Source organism: Mesoplodon mirus, assembly GCF_964341445.2.
Source record: "Mesoplodon mirus genome assembly, chromosome: 15".
In the NCBI taxonomy this organism is placed as follows: Eukaryota; Metazoa; Chordata; class Mammalia; order Artiodactyla; family Ziphiidae; genus Mesoplodon; species Mesoplodon mirus.
This window is the reverse complement of record NC_138991.1, coordinates 29,609,816-29,626,379: the sequence shown is the minus strand read 5'-3', so window position 1 is coordinate 29,626,379 and position 16,564 is coordinate 29,609,816. Positions and strand designations below refer to the sequence as shown.

The 16,564-nt window shown below is 45.7% G+C and overlaps 1 protein-coding gene across 8 annotated transcripts in view; it reads left to right on the top strand.

Annotated features, from left to right (window-relative positions):
- Positions 1 to 15,049, top strand: part of UBOX5 (U-box domain containing 5) — a 30,415-nt gene extending 15,366 nt beyond the window's left edge. For 5 of the 8 annotated variants that reach the window (XM_082645086.1, XM_082645088.1, XM_082645084.1 and 2 more), the window contains exons 2-5: positions 6,080 to 6,174; positions 7,393 to 8,581; positions 11,514 to 11,678; positions 14,314 to 15,049. In XM_082645086.1, coding sequence (XP_082501212.1) covers positions 6,121 to 6,174; positions 7,393 to 8,581; positions 11,514 to 11,678; positions 14,314 to 14,522 — 1,617 coding nt within the window. In that variant the 5' untranslated portion in view covers positions 6,080 to 6,120 and the 3' untranslated portion in view covers positions 14,523 to 15,049. The remainder of the gene's footprint in view (positions 1 to 6,079; positions 6,175 to 7,392; positions 8,582 to 11,513; positions 11,679 to 14,313) is intronic. The other 3 variants (XM_082645091.1, XM_082645089.1, XM_082645090.1) reach the window with 3 other exon arrangements.
- Positions 15,050 to 16,564: the final 1,515 nt, after the last annotated feature.

The window sequence follows — 16,564 nt, the reverse complement described above, 5'->3', positions numbered from 1 at the left end:
CCAGGGAAGTCCCTCAGGTTTGTTTCTTATAGTGTGGGTAGTGGAATTAAACTGGAGTCTTCAGTTGAGGAGCTTAGATCTGGGTGAGGAACTTTAAGACTTCTGTGGTAATAGAGTATTTGAATTTATAAAAGGACAGTACAAGGGATCCTTGTGATGGAACTGTTCTGTATCTTGACTTTGGTACACACAAAGTGATTACATAAATCTGTGCAGAGAATAAAATTGCACAGAACTTAATAAACAGGCACACACAAATGAGTACATGTAAAACTGGTGAAATCTGAGTAGGATCAGTAGATTGTGTCATTGTCAGTTTCCTGGTAGTAATGTTGCACTATAACTATGCCTTTCCAGCCCTGCTTCCTCCAGCTGAGTGGCATAGTCAGCATTTCCTGGATTGGCCTCACGTTGTCCTGTTTCTGTGCCTTGACTCTTACTGGTCCTTCTCCCTAGTGCCCTTCCTATTTTGTTCCTGTTCTTGTCTCTTGGCTCCTATAGTCAAGCACATATTGTACGATTTACCACTAGTCTGTGGTATCTGTCCTTCAAAGTTGTCCATGAGGTCAGACATGTGTCTTAGTTGTCTCTAGTTCAAACGTTACTCCTGTGAGTTCTTCCCTGACTTCTGGGTATACCTTTGGCCAATGTTTTCAGTCTTTTTCATCAAAAGCCACAGTACATTTATATTGAACCTAGTATATATTTGTTATATGTATTTGTATAAAACTGAAACAAAAGTCTCATGAGATAATGCACTATGTGCACTTTGGTATTTTGTACTTTTTTAGTTCATATTTCTTTTCTTCAACCTATAACTTGATTTTAAAACAACAAATTGAAAAACATTGATTAGACCATCCTTCCCTACTCTTAATGTCATCTGTGAAAAGCTCTGTTACAAACCTTTGTATTCCATAATCACTGTTGAAGTTTGTAATGCTTCAAGACTTGAGGACAGGACCGCGTTATTTAACTTTTTTTCCCCACAAAAAGACTTATAGAGAATATTTACTGCAGCTTTTTTTCATAGTAAAAAAATTAAAAATATAAGTGATAGGTCAATGGAGAAATAAACTGTGTTTTAGTCATACAGTGGAATACTATGAAGAAGTTAAAATGAACAAACTAGATATACACATTTCAACATGAAAAAACCTAAAATAGTAATGCTTAATAGAAAAGCATGTTGCAAGATAATACACGGTAAATTATCATTAAGGTACATTAATGAGACATGAACGTGGCAAAATGTTAGCATTTGCTAAATCTAGGTGGTGGGTAGAAGAGTGTCTACTATGTTATATTCTTTACCTTTTTATCTAAAATATTTTGTAATAAAAAAATCTTTGTAATGAAAATTGATATCTGCTTATAAATATTTATTATCTTGCTGTCTTATAATGCCATATTGTCTGGCTCCAAGCTGCTTCTCTGAACTGCAGGGCACTTTAGCCATGGTCTGTGGTCCCCAGCTTATACTCAGACACGGTCTCTCTTGTACTTAGATGCCAAATTTGGATAAAGAGTCTATAATTTGTAAGTATTCACTGGAGAGTGTTTGCAGTGAATTCAGGTAGCTTGTCTATTTCCTAGGCAGAGCTGAGGAGGCCGTCTTCCTGGATGAGACTGTTTGCATTTTCATATGGTGCGCCATTCTTTTTTTTCTGTGTTAAACATTAAGGCAGGAAATACTTGCCTTAAAAGATCAGGAGTGTTGGAACAAGAGAGAGGAAAAGATCATACACAGACCTCAGTGGCAACCAGAGTCGTACAGGATCCTACAATGTTTGGGCATCACTATTTCCCAAAGAAACAGATACCATGATTTGTAAGATTTCCTTTAAAGGGTCTGCTACTCTAATCCTGTAATGGCACAGTCACTTGTTTCAGTTTGCTCTCCAGTCCTAATTTGTTTTCAGTCACTTTTTCCCCAATCATTCTTTATTATTATTATTATTATTATTTTATTTTTATTGTTATTAGACTATTTAAGAGTAGTTTTAGGCTTACAGAAAAATTGATCAAATAATACAGAGGGTACCCATATATGTCCTCTCCCTTGCATACAGTTTCCCTATTATTAACATCTTGCATTAATGTGGTATATCTATTATAATTGGTAAGCCAATATTGATATATTATTTTTATTTGACATCCATAGTTTACATTAAGGTTTATTCTTTGTGTTGTACAGTTCTGTGGATTTTCACAAATGTATAATGCCATGTATTACAGTATCATACAGAATAGTTTCACCACCTGACCATTTCATTTTTATTTCCACTCCAGTTCCTAGCATAGGACTTGTAAATGTTACATGAATGTGCAGTGTTATCTCATCTAAAATTAAATATGACCAATCAAATTCAGTAGAGTTTGAAAAACATTTAAAGAACAATCTTCCACAACCAACTAGAGCCTATCTTAGGAATAAAAAGATGGCTTAAAATTGGAAATTTTGGGACTTCCCTGGTGGCACAGTGGTTAAGAATCTGCCTGCCAATGTAGGGAACACAGGTTCAATCCCTTGTCCGGGAAGATCCCACATTATGCGGAGCAACTAAGCCCATGCGCCACAACTACTGAGCCTGCACTCTAGAGCCCATGAGCCACAACTACTGAGCCCCTGTGCCACAACTACTGAAGCCCACACGCCTAGAGCCCGAGCTCCAAAACAAGAGAAGCCACCAGAATGAGAAGCCCGCGCACTACAACGAAGAGTAGCCCCTGATCACCGCGGCTAGAGAAACCCTGCGCGCAGCAACGAATACCCAACACAGCCAAAAATAAATAAATTTATTTATTTAAAAAAATTGGAAAATGTGTTATATCTCCTTAATCTGTCAAATAAGAAAAATAATAAAACTCAATATATAGAGACAATCAGAATTCAAAGCATATCCCTGATTTTCAAAAACCTATGAAAATCAGAGTGCTTTATTAACATAGAATATTTCAGTCTAACAATCAGCACTGTGTTCAAAGATGAAACACTAGAGGTGTTTTCTAATGGGAACAAAACAAGCATGGCAACTCTAATATTTTATATAATTCTGGCAGTTCTAGCTAATATAGTAAGATGAAAGACAGAAATAAAAGAGTTGCCATTTAAGAAAGAGGCTCTCATTATTATTGAGATTGTAGAACCTCCTGCCCCCCCAAATCCCTGAAAATTTGTTAAAATCAATGAGCTCAATAGGATAACTGAGGGACTTCCCTGGTGACTCAATGGTTAAGACTCCTCACTTCCACTGCAGGGGGCCCAGGTTCGATCCCTGGTTGGGGAACTGAGATCCCGTGAGCTGCGTGGCACAGCCAAAAAAAAAAAAAAAAGTAATCAAAAGCTTTTACCAACATGTGGAATCAACATGAATGCAGACTTCTACAAATGTGGACTGTCAGATATATTAGCATTTCTGAATACCACAGTGATGTGGTTTTCAGAAGTGAACACTTCTTGGTAAAGACCTGAAGTAAACAAAGTATGATCTTCCTGTGGTTTACATGGAAGTTCCCTTCCTAGAAAATTCAGCATGTATTAAAACCATGTTAAAAAATATTCTGTGTTTATATGTAAAACTGACATAGGGGCTAGGCTGAGATAATAAACATTCACAGGTCTCATGGCAGATCTTCACTGTGCAGAAACTACTCACTAAAATGTTGCAGGATGCCCAACATGCCTGGCCTCTGCAAGTGGCACTTACTGAGCACGACAATACCAAGACCCCAGAGGGTGGCCCTGTCGCTATTGGGAGTTTTTCATGGCCTTGTCTGTTAGATGGAAAAGCATAGAATGGCTGGCTGGCCTCATTCAAGGAGTTCAAATTCGTTGGAGAGGCTTACCACTGGAAGGGATGTTTCTAGTGCCTTCCCTGCTTCTCTACAGAGAAAAATGAAGGCTGTTGGACATTAGTCTTTTGATTTCAGTTTTATTGAGCTATAACGGACATATAACATTGTGTAAGTTTAAGGTGTACAACATAATGATTTAATATATGTATATATTGTGAAATGATTACCATAATAAGCTTAGTTAACATCTGTCACCTCACATAATTACATTTTTTTTTTGTCTTGTGATGAGAACTTTTAAGGTCTGTTCTCTTAGGAGCTTTCAAATATACAATACATTGTTAACTGTAGTCACCATGTTGTACATTACATCCCCAGAACTTATTTATCTTAACTAGAAGTTTGTACCTTTTAACCACCTTCATCCATTTCCCTTACCCTGCTTATTGGTCATCAAAATGACTACAGTTGACCCTTGAACAGCACCGGTTTGAACTATGCAGGTCCACTCACATGTGGATTTTTTTTCACTAAATACATACGACAGTACCACACAATTTGAGGTTGGTTGAATTCACTTATGTGGAAACAATACATAGGGCACACTGTAAAGATAAACATGGATTTTCAACGCCTGTGTGGAGGGTCAGTGCCCTTAAACCCTGTGTTGTTCAAGGGTCAGATGTGTTTGTTTGTTTGTTTTAATTTATTTATTTTTGGCTGCATTGGGTCTTCATTGCTCTGTGCAGGCTCTCTCGTTGCGGTGAGCAGGGTCTACTCTTCATTGCAGTGCGTGGGCTTCTTATTGCAGTGGCGTCTCTTGTTGCAGAGCACAGGCTGTAGGCATGCAGGCTTAGTTGTTCCGCGGCATGTGGGATCTTCCCGGACCAGGGATCGAACCTATGTCCCCTGCATTGGAAGGCAGATTCTTAACCACTGTGCCACCAGGGAAGTCCCGAAGGTCAGCTGTATTTGGATTAGATGTTCTTTATATATATAAATTAATTTATTTATTTTTGGCTGTGTTGGGTCTTCATTGCTGCGTGCGGGCTTTCTCTAGTTGCAGTGAGTGGGGGCTACTCTTCCTTGCGGTGTGTGGGCTTCTCATCTCGGTGGCTTCTCTTGTTGCAGAACACGGGCTCAAGGTGCGTGGGCTTCAGTAGTTGTAGCACGTGGGCTCAGTAGTTGTGGCTCACGGGCTCTAGAGTGCAGGCTCAGTAGTTGTGGCACACGGGCTTAGTTGCTTCATGGCATGTGGGATCTTCCCGGATCAGGGCTCAAATCCATGTCCCCTGCATTGGCAGGCGGACTCTTAACCACTGCGCCACCAGGGAAGCTCCTAGATGTTCTTTTAAGGTGCTTTTCAACTCTTAAGATTTTCTACTTCTCAATAATGACATTTTTGATTCTTCTAATTGTTTTCGTGTTAATAAGAAAACATAATTGCATTAACAAGTGTTAAATGACAATGATGCATAGCACCACTGTGATTATTTTCTGTGACCCTTTTCATTCTAAACCTTCTGGCTAAGTAGTCCTCTTTTTTCTTTGAGCTCATCCACTTTTTTTTTTTTTGCGGTACGCAGGCCTCTTACTGTTGTGGCCTCTCCCGTTGCGGAGCACAGGCTCCAGACGCACAGGCTCAGCGGCCATGGCTCACGGGCCTAGCCGCTCCGCGGCATGTGGGATTTTCCCAGACCGGGGCACGAACCCGTGTCCCATGCATCAGCAGGCAGACCCTCAACCACTGCGCCACCAGGGAAGCCCTGAGCTCATCCACTTTTGACCCTCTCTTTCCTGTGGGGAGCCCCCTGAAGAGCTGATAGGCCCTTGCCTCCACTGGGGCTTTAGAACAGCTGTCATGCAGAGAACCAGACTACACAGTCTGCAAAAGAAATCTGCTTTGTAATTTTTCAGTGACTAATTTCCCAGTATCCCATGTAGTATACAAAAAGAGTGAGTATAGACCATGAGAATGTGTGTGTGTTAAAGTTTTATTGTTATCCTGTTTGATTCTCATCTCTTTTTTTTTTAACATCTTTATTGGAGTATAATTGCTTTACAATGGTATGTTAGTTTCTGCCTTATAACAAAGTGAATCAGCTATACATATACATATATCCCCATATCTCTTCCCTCTTGCGTCTCCCTCCCTCTTACCCTCCCTATCCCACCCCTCTAGGTGGTCACAAAGCACCAAGCTGATCTTATGAATCAACTCCTAAAAGTTTAGATTTGAATTTTAACTTGTCTAATACCAAGTTTTATTTTTTCATTTAAGGCTATTTCTGATGCTTGGAAGCTATCCTTTCAGCCGTAAGGATGGTAATAAATCTTTGCCTCCCACAGTTCAGACCAAGAATTTACTGCAACAAGGTAAACAAAACAAGTATATACACCTAAGTAAATATATGACATCTATTTTTCATGTTTTTCCCCATTTCCTGCCTGTGTATGTAGACTTAATTCAGGCTTAATGTGCTTTCACCCTCATTGTTTTAGAGTCTACCAGATGATATTTAGGTAAGCATGGGTCAGACTGCACCTCTAGAGTCAGACAGCACCGTTACAAGCTGAGTTGTGACTCATTTTGTGGAGGGTTCTCTTCCCTTTGACAATAAATTTTAATTTCACTCAAGGTCAAGGTGAAGGTAGAAATTCTCTCTCTCCCATGCTGTTGTTCTTGCTAACTTCTCATGCTACAAATAATGGCTTATATTTGTTATATGGATTCCTTCTTCTTTATTATTTGAATTAAGCTGCCTCCCCTTTTGTACAAAGCTGGATATCTTCCACAGTCCAGAGCAGGGAGTAAGGAAACTCCAAGGGGAGAATTGAACTTCTTCCCCAGTTTGGGATTTTTGCACACAACACATTATTTCTGGTTCCCAGATTGTTAAGCTGACTCCTTCAGACAAGGATATCTTAAAATTTCCATTGGTTATAACAAGTATTGGAAACATTAAAAGGGAGAAAGGAAAAAGCTACTCACAATCCCACCCCTAGCACATTCACTGTTTTAAATTTCCCATAGTCTTTTGTGGTCCTTGTCTCTGTGCAAACTTTTTTTTCCAAGTTTCATCATTCATAGATTTACAAGAAGTTCCTTTGTTATGCCTTCCCAGGGAAACTCTTATAATTGATAGAGTCCAAGTACAAAATTGGGAACTTCAGTGAACATCTTTATTTTTCCCTAAATCTGTACATTTTCATCCTCTGAATTTAAAAACAAAAAAAACCCCAAAACCCAAAAACAATCCAAAAAACACTTGTAAATCTGCCCCCTTTTCACAGACATGTTATTTTGAAGGGATTTTTTGTTGGTTAGGCAGAGTTTTATTGCTCATTTTTTAAGGATGGGCAGTATTTGGGGACACAGTTGCCCTCAGCCTTTGACCTGATCTTGGATGCCTGCCAAAAAAAGAAAAAGAAAAGAAAACCCCAGGAAAATTTGATGTAATAGAGGAAATTTCAAATGAGGAACTTCAGATTTTCTTTAAAGAGTTTTCTTAGAAGTGACAAGTTGTTGAAAACTAGTTGTCTTCATTTGGATCTCGTCAAATCAATGTGTCTCATTTTTGTCATTAAATCTAGATATCAGCTGATGGTTATGAAGTAGAAAATCTCATCTCTGAAGACCTCACAAAGAGAAGTCATGGTTTTAGGACAGAGTATTTCATTAAGCCACCAGTCTATGTGACAGTTTCCTTTCCCTTCAATGTGGAAATCTGTAGGATTAACATAGACCTCACAGCTGGGGGAGGCCAGACTGTCACTGGCCTGGAAATGTATACATCTGCCTTGTCCAGCAGAGTGTCTTGGAGTACCCCCGAGTGCCAGACCCCAGGCCCAGATGAGCCATCCATTCCGGACAAAGAAGCGTTCACTTTGGTGGGCAAAGTCTTGTTGAAAAACCAGAGCCAAGTGGTGTTTAGCCACAGGGGCTTCAAAGCCAGGCCACCTTTTGGCCCAATGGAAGCCACACTTCCCTCCCCTGCTGTTGTGGCCCAGGAGCTCTGGAATAAAGGGGCTCTTTCTCTTAGTCATGTGGCCCATCTCAAGATTTGTATCACCCATGTGACAGGCAGTGGTATCCCTTGTATCAAGCGGTTGGAAGTATGGGGTCAGCCAGCCAAAACCTGCTCTCAGGAGGTGATAGACAGTGTTTTGCTGGTTGCCTCAGAGAGCCTCCCTCAGGACTTGTCTCTACAGGCCCCGGCCTTGCCCATGGAGAGTGACTGTGATTCTGGGGGCCAGTCTGAGGGCCAGCAGGCCCCCTCCAGCCTACTGGAGCTGGCTGAGGTAATTCGGGATGTACCTGAAGAGTTCCTGGATCCCATCACCCTGGAGATCATGCCTTACCCCATGCTGCTGCCCTCAGGCAAGGTCATTGACCAGAGCACGCTGGAGAAGTGTAACCATAGTGAAGCCGCATGGGGCCGAGTGCCCAGTGACCCTTTCACAGGAGTAGCCTTTACTCCACACTCCCAGCCCCTGCCTCACCCCTCCTTGAAGGCCCGGATCGACCATTTCCTGCTCCAGCACTCCATCCCTGGCTGCCACCTGCTTGGGAGAGCTCAGACTGCATTGGCAGTGACCCCTTCTTCCATTGCTCTGCCCTCTCAGAAAAGGAAGATGGAGCAGGGTGAACATGCCCCAGACAGTAGCCTTGGCTTAAATGCTTCCTGTTTTTCTACCACAAGCCTTCTGGTCTCACCCACTACCTCAGAGCACACTGCTAAGAAAATGAAAGCTGCCAGTGAGCTCATGGATTGTTCAACAGGTAATCCCTCGTCTTATGTCCAAGCCCGTCGTCATCTCTACTCCTCCCGGTGACACTTGGCACTTGCCCTTTGTTTTATGCTTTGCTGGCTTAAATTACACCAAAACTTACTGGCTTAAAGAACCACACATTTATTATCTTACAGCTTCTCTGGTCAGGAATCTAGGCATTGCTTAGCTGGATTGTCTGCTTTAGGGTCTTCCAAGGCTGCTATCAAGGTGTTGGCAGGGCTGCAGCCATCTCAAGCCTTGACTGGGGAAGGATTCACTTCCAAGCTCACTCATGTGATTGTTGCAGGATTCAGTTCCTTGCTGAATTGTTGCACTGGGGGCTTCACTTCCCTTTTGTCTGGTGCCTGGATTCTGCCCTCAATTCCTTGCCATATGGGCCTCTCAAGGGCAGCACACAACATGGTAGCTGTGTACACCAGCATGTGCAAACAAGTGGAAGTCAGTCTTGTAGAACCTAATCACAGAGTGACATCCCATCACTTTTATTGTATTCTGTAAGGAGCAAGTTACTAAGTTCAGGTGGGATTCATTGGGGGCCATTTCAGACACTCTCCCACACCACTGATTCCTATTTTATTCAATGTATTTACCCAAGATTGGTGGTTGGATTTTGTCTAATGCCTTTTCAATATCAGTAGAGATGATACGATTTTTCATCCTTAGATCTTTTAATACAGTAAAGTACATTAATAGGCTTCTTACTATTGAACCAGTTACATTCCTGCAAGAAACTCCATTTGGTCATGCTGCTTTCGGTGTACTGCTTAATTCTGTTTGCTAGTGTTTTTATTTAGGATTTTTGCCTTCATTAATGAGATTGGACTGCAGTTGTGTGTGTGTGTGTGTGTACAAGTACACATCATCTTCTGTCAGGTTTTGGTATCAATGATTTGCTCCATAAGAAGAATTAGGAAATTTCCCTTTTCTAAACTCTGGAACAACTTAGTAGTATTAGAATCATTTACTCTTCCTTCCTTCCTTCTTTCCTTCTTCCCTTCTTCCCTTCCTCCCTTCCTCCCTCCCTCCTTCCCTCCCTTCCCTCCCTCCCTCCCTCCCTCCCTCCCTCCCTTCCTTCCTTCCTTCCTTCCTTCCTATCTATCTGTCTGTCTATCTATCTATCTATTTATCTGTCTATGCCGGGTCTTAGCTGCAGCATGCAGGATCTTTGTTGCTGCGTGCGAGGTCTTCATTGCGGCATGCGGGATCTTCTTTTTTTTTTAGTTGCTGTGTGCGGGATCTTTCTTTCTTTTTAGTTGCGGCATGTGGGATCTAGTTCCCTGACCAGGGATCGGACCCGGGCCCCCTGCATTGGGAGCATGGAGTCTTAACAACTGCACCACCAGGGAAGTCCTTCATTTACTCTTTACATGTTTGGTAGAATTCCCCTGTGATTGTCAGTGCTTGGTGCTTTTGGAGATAGCTCTTTGACAACTTTTTCTTTTTGTTTATGAAAACTAGTCTGTTTAGATTCTATCATTCTTTTTTTAAAACATTTTTATTGGAGTATAATTGCCTTACAATGTTGTGTTAGTTTCCGCTGTATAACAAAGTGAATCAGCTATATGTATACGTATATCCCCATATCCCCTCCCTCTTGAGCCTCCCTCCCACCCTCCCTATCCCACCCCTCTAGGTCGTCACAGAGCAGCGAGTTGATCTCCCTGTGCTATGCTGCAGCTTCCCACTAGCCATTCATTTTACATTTGGTAGTGTATATATGTCAATGCCACTCTCTCACTTCGTCCCAGCTTCCTCTTCCCTCCCGTGTCCTCAAGTCTGTTCTCTACGTCTGCATCTTTATTCCTGTCCTGCCACTAGGTTCATGAGTACCGTTTTTTTTAGATTCCATATATATGCGTCAGCGTACGGTATTTGTTTTTCTCTTTCTGACTTACTTCACTCTGTATGACAGACTCTAGGTCCATCCACCTGTATCAATCTTTAAAGTTCCTCTCTTAGTCTAAAAGGCTTATGCAAATAGCACACTTAAAGGTTACGTATGTATCTTCTCTGGCTTTCAGTGTAAATTTTAGTTAACAAGACCACCAGAAACTCCTGGAAGCATCTGAGGTGCAGTGGGGCAAGATGAGGAGAAAGGTACTTAGACCTTGATGTTTGTGGAGGTTTCCAGTGGTGTTGTCCTTGACAGATTTGTTGGTGACACAGGACCACGCTGACCAGTGCTCCTTCAAGGCCTCAAGCTGATATCCTATGTCCTACATACTGTAGACCAAACATTCCACTCCCCACTTTGGGGTACCCTGCTATCAGGCAGATCTCTAGGTCCTTTCTTCAGCAGCTGTCCCCATCTCCTGTTACCTTCACCCTCAGCCCATATCCAGAGAAGGCCCTATAGATAGTGGAGTGAGGTCTTCATTATTCCACTCGATAATAACTGCTTTGCTTTACCTAGGAAGCAAGAGGACACGAACACCAAGGGAGTGCAGGCCAGTGGCTCTGCAGAGTTGAGGGGCCCTAGCAGGGAGGAGATGGGGAAAGAGCAGACTAAGCCTGTTGGGGAGGGAATGGGGGCAGGGAGCAGGGGTACAAAACTGGGCGTTTACTTGCCCCAGTCATTTCCTTGGCAGGCAGGGAGGCCTAAAGAAAGTAGGGTACAGTTCCACAGGTGAGCCAGGAGGTGGCCCAGGCCTGCCCAGCAATTTGTACAGGAGGAGAAAAGCTAGCGCAGAGCCCAGGAATCCTGAAAGCAGTGTGGGATGGGTAAGAACTGCCAGGGACCCCAGGGCTTTAACTCCTGGTATCCTGTCATCACAGTCTATTAGTAGACATTAGGGAGGACCTTCTTTATGTTTGTGTCTGTTTGAAGTTAGAAGTACCATTTGTGGTTCTCAGAGGACTTTGTGTTTTGGTCTTCGCTTTTGCCAAAACTCTCTGGATATTGTGGTCTGTGCGTCTCTCAGCAGGTCCAGTATCCCATGAGCAAAAGCTGTCGCAAAGCTTGGAAATTGCCTTGACGTCAACCCTTGGCTCCATGCCCTCCTTCACAGCTCGGCTGACCAGAGGACAGCTCCAGCACCTCAGCACAAGAGGGAGCAGTACTTCCTGGAGGCCAGGCTCCAGCTTGGGTAAGAGGGGCCCTGTCTATCTCCTCAGAGCCCTTGAACAGGATGCTGGGCCATGCCTCTGGGGCTCTGTGAACCTCTATGCCCAGGCTCCTTAGCTCCAACACCCAGGCCTTTACTTTTCCAGGGTGAGTTCAAGGGCTGCCTATGAAGTTTAACTCTTCACAAGAAAGTCTTCCGTTAGTCAATTCTTAGTAATTCTGTGGCGTTGAGGATTGGTGTTTTTTGGTAAGATCTAATGTTAATTACTCTGTCCTGAGGACTTTTGTTTGTTTCTCCCTTCTTGCTTATTTTTCTTATGTAGTCTGTCTCTCATCTGACATCTGGGGTACTTTATGTAAATGTGGAGGGTGGTTTCAAGTTGAGTATGTCATCTTCATCCCTTCCTATTAACATTTTCACCAGTATCTTAGAACAGTGATAGCTTACTGAGCTAAGTTTTGCCTAAAATGAACCTGGGACCACAGTGGATGATAGAATCGGTTAGGATACAAAGTGAGAGAATCTGGAGCATTTTTTACAAGATGAAATCTGGTGGGACTAATGATAAGGTATACACTTGCTTCCTCCTGCCTATCCAAAGTTAGTCTGTTCTCTTATTGCCTGGATCCCAGGCCATCTTACCTTTTCTGCCCTTGTCCCCTCCTCCCTGTCTCTCTGATTATGTTTCCATCCTAATCATTCCCAGAACCTGTCTTCTCCAGGTGACCAGCAATTTCCATGACCCCAAATTCAATGGTCACTTACCCTCTCAGCAGCGTCTATTGTGGCTAACCAGCCTCTCCTTTCTGAAACACCTGTCTTGGCCTTCCGGATGTTATGCTCTTTTTCTCCCCATTTTCAAGAGTCTCTCTTCAGTTTCCATTGCTGATTCTTCCTTCTCTTCCAGACTCTTGTCTTAGACCCACTTCTCTATACTCTGTGTCACTCAAGGGAGAGCCCACTTGGCCTGTGACTGCCCATATTCACCTGTAGCTCCTTCCTCTCCTTGGAACTCAGACCCTGACCTCCCTTACAGCTTCTTGGTGCCTCTATGTGGGAAATTCATGGATATCTTAAGTGAATTTCTAACTCAGAACTGCAGGCGCCTCCAAAGGTTTTTCCCCATAGCCCCCCATCATCCAGTCACTGGTAAAGAGCAAGCATCTTCTACCCTGTGGTCAAGCCTATAACATGGAGGTTATCCTCGGTTTCCGTCAACATTCCTGACATTCTATTCATCATCAAGTCTTGTTTACACTACTCCAAAGTAGATCTCAGGGATGTCCTCTCTGCTCCATTACTCTTGCTGCTCCCCTGGCCCCAGCTCCTGCACTGCTCCCCCAGATTCCTGTAGCAGCCTCTGCTGCTCCTCCACAGTCACCCTTGCCTTGCCCATCCTCCTCATAGGAGCCAGAGGGATCTTTTTTTTGTGTGTGTGCGGTACGCAGGCTTCTCACTGCTGTGGCCTCTCCCGTTGCGGAGCACAGGCTCCGGACGCGCAGGCTCAGCGGCCATGGCTCACGGGCCCAGCCACTCCGTGGCATGTGGGATCCTCCCGGACCAGGGCACGAACCCATGTCCCCTGCATCGGCAGGTGGACTCTCAACCATTGCGCCACCAGGGAAGCCCAGAGAGGGATCTTTTTATGTAAGCCGGATCATGATACTCCACTTCTTAGAATCCTTCCAGGGTATCCCGTTGAACTTGGAATAAAATATAAATTGCTGCCTGTGAGGTCCTGCATGTTCCAGCCCTGCTCCACCCTCCTCTGCCACTCTCTCACACATCACACCTTTGTCTTTTCTGTTTCTTTAATAGACCAGCCACTCTTTGTACTTGCTGCCCCTTTCACTCATGCATGGCTGGCTCCCTTTCATTCTTATGGCTCTTCACCCAAAAGGTCATCCTTGCCCTCTCCAGATGGGAGTGGACTGGGGGGGAAAGAGCAGCCTCCCTAGGCAAGGGCCACGAGAGAAGAGCAGCAGGTATAGCTTGGGGAGGAGGGGTGGCAAGGCCTGCCCGCTGTGGCCCTCGTTCAGGAGACCCTGTGGGAAGCGTGAAGGAGAGAGCCTGCAGCACAAGAAAGGGATTGATGGGTCAGGAGGGGGGCTGCTGGGCTACAGGGCTAAAGGGACTCAGGTGCCAGGCTCAGCAGGCAGGTCTGCTACAGACAGAACTCAGCCCTGCCCCTCTGGTGACCTCCGTCCCCCCTTGACCTGCCCAACCTGGGTACCTCAGACCATTTTTTGCTTTTTCTTCTTGTCACATCTCACCTTTCTTGCAGTTTATCAAGGTTGTCAGGGTGAGCTTGTGACCTTGGCAGCCTATCCAGGGGAAAGTCCATCTTGCTGGGAGAGCAGCAGGAAGGGCCCAGTGCTGCCCAGCAGCCCTCAGAAGCCAGCTTTTCTTGAGCATTCATTGGAGCACCGAGATTTGATTATGGAGAGGAGGCTCCCCAGATTCTCAGGCTCCCTGGCATCCTCTCCTCCCAGATGAGTCGGAGGCGGCCTCGGGAGGGAGGAAGCCAGGCTGCTGAAGGGATGCAGGGTAGGGAAGCTTCTTGTCCTACTCCAGGCACATGCCCGCCTCCAGGACGGAGCCTGGACTGGGGGCAGCTTTTCCTAACCCTGGCCTATTTTCTTCCCTGATTCACCAGAGCAGCTTGGGAGCATCCTGGGCCCAGAATGCACATCCTGCAAAAGAGTGTTCTCTCCCTACTTCAAAAAGGAGCCCGTGTACCAGCTTCCCTGTGGCCATCTCCTGTGCCGGCCCTGCCTGGGTGAGAAGCAACGCTCCCTACCCATGACATGCATAGCCTGCCAGCGGCCATTTGCCAGCCAGGACGTTCTGCGGGTTCACTTCTGAGTGACTGGCCTCAACCTGAGAAGACCCATCGCTGGGAGGAGCTGAGGAGGAGTGAGTGGGGGGTCAAAGCCCCTGAGGTCTGGCCAGGTCCCAGGCACAGGGGGGCCTCTGCTTTCTCGCGGGCTTTCCCTTTGTCTCCTCCCACAGCGTAGCACATGGGCCTGCGGAGTGAGGGGTCAGGGAAGGGGCTCTCCACGCCTGCTCAAGTGGCAAAAGGATAACAAAGCCATAGTTTGAGCTGGGAGGGATGGGGGAGATGTCCCTGCCCTCCCGTGCCTCCCTGCCAGCACGCCCTGCCAGAGCCCAGGGCCTGCTAGAGCCAGCCCCACCCTCTGAGGCCCCCCAGGTCGTCTACACACACCCCTCAGCCTACAACGTGGATGTGAATGTGGCTCGGGATCTCAGAGAGAGCCTCCACCTTCAGTGTCACCCCAAAGTGGAGCATGGCAAGGATCTGTGGAGTGAATGAGTCGGCCCCTCTGACTGGCAAACCACTCCGAGCCTTAATAAAGCAATGGTTGACGTCCGCTGTGGGCTTCCTCTTGTCTGCGTCATCATCCTCCTCTACCCCACCTGCACCCACACAAAGTGGGACTGTCACAGGGCAGCCGTGAGCAGTCACTGCAACCCTGTCAGATTGTAATTTGGCTCAATGGCCTGAAGGGACAAGAAGTTGCATTTGCAGGTGCATCTGATGCATGAGGGTTTGCAGGTGGGTGTGCACACCAGTTGGGAGGGTTGAGCAGCCCCCTAGGCTGGTGACAGCTTGCTTAGCTGCGTGTTGGCAGAGCTGCACTGCCCTCCGAGGGGAGAAGCTACCTTTTCTGCATGGGGCCTATTTCAGCAAAGATACTTGTGGATAGATTGCATTTTTTTTTCCATTCAAAATTTTGGAGTCCCAGAGGGAAAATATGTGTTCCTACAACTGTTTACTGTATGGAGTAGATCCTCGTCATGGAAGAATATCCGTGAAAAAATACACTGTGCTGTTCCCTGTTCCTTCTGAGCATGTTTGGGAAGGAGGAGCGCGGCGATGCTTCGTATTTTATTCTTGAGATTTCATCACGGCCGCCGGTGGACAGGCTGCGGAGGTCCCTGAAGCCCCTCAGGATGCTGAGCCGCCTGCTCTCCACCACCGCCACAGGCCTGCTGCCTTCACTTTGCTCTAGTGGGACCCTCCAGGGCAGGAGGCCGGCATTCTCTCCGGCTTCCACGCGTTGCTCACAGGGTAGAGAGAACTATAGTTCTTACACTAATGGGGGAAGGAGGGAGCTTCTTAAAATTTTCATTCTTGGACTCCAGATCTAAGAATTTAGAGATCTGGGGTCGGGGTTAGAGGATGTGTTTTTAAGAGTTCCTAGAAGGTGTGTATGGCCACAAAGGTGGCTGTGGAGAGGCAATCCCACCCTCCCCTCTGCCTCCTGGTGACACTTCCCTTGACCCCTCCTCACATGAGCCTCCAAGGTCTGCATTGGTGGGCTTTCCTCTTGGCTGGTGAAGCTCCCGTGTGTCCTTTGGCTTTAAATGTCTGGGTCAGTCCAGATTATTACCTTATCTTCCTTGTGTGCTTGTGTTCTAGGAAAAGCCCCACCATTGCAGCAAAAGCACTGCTACAGAGGGGAGGGCAGTTCCCACCCTCAGCCTGTCATGGCCTCAGGGTAACAGCCTAGTTCCCCAAGAGCAAGTTGACTGCTGGGAGGCCTTCCCTCTGGGGTTCGTCTCATCTCTCCCAACCTGGGAGCCTGAGGAAGCCGCCAGCGTGGGGTCAGCATAAAGCGCAGAGTGCCCAGATGAGGGCAGAGGTTCCTCCCCTCCTGCAGGGGGCCTGGTGATCTGCATTTTGAACAGGCTGCTGCTCCCCAGGTAGCTCTGGGAGGAAACCAGGCATGGGAGCCCCTGTGATGGACAGGTGGAGCCATATCCACATCCTTGGAGATGCATCCATTTTTATCTTAACGAGTCCCCTAAAATGAAGTGGTCTTTTCACCACCCTTGCCAGAAACACACAAAGCACTGCTGGGCTCCGTTTCTCTCCCCTAGAA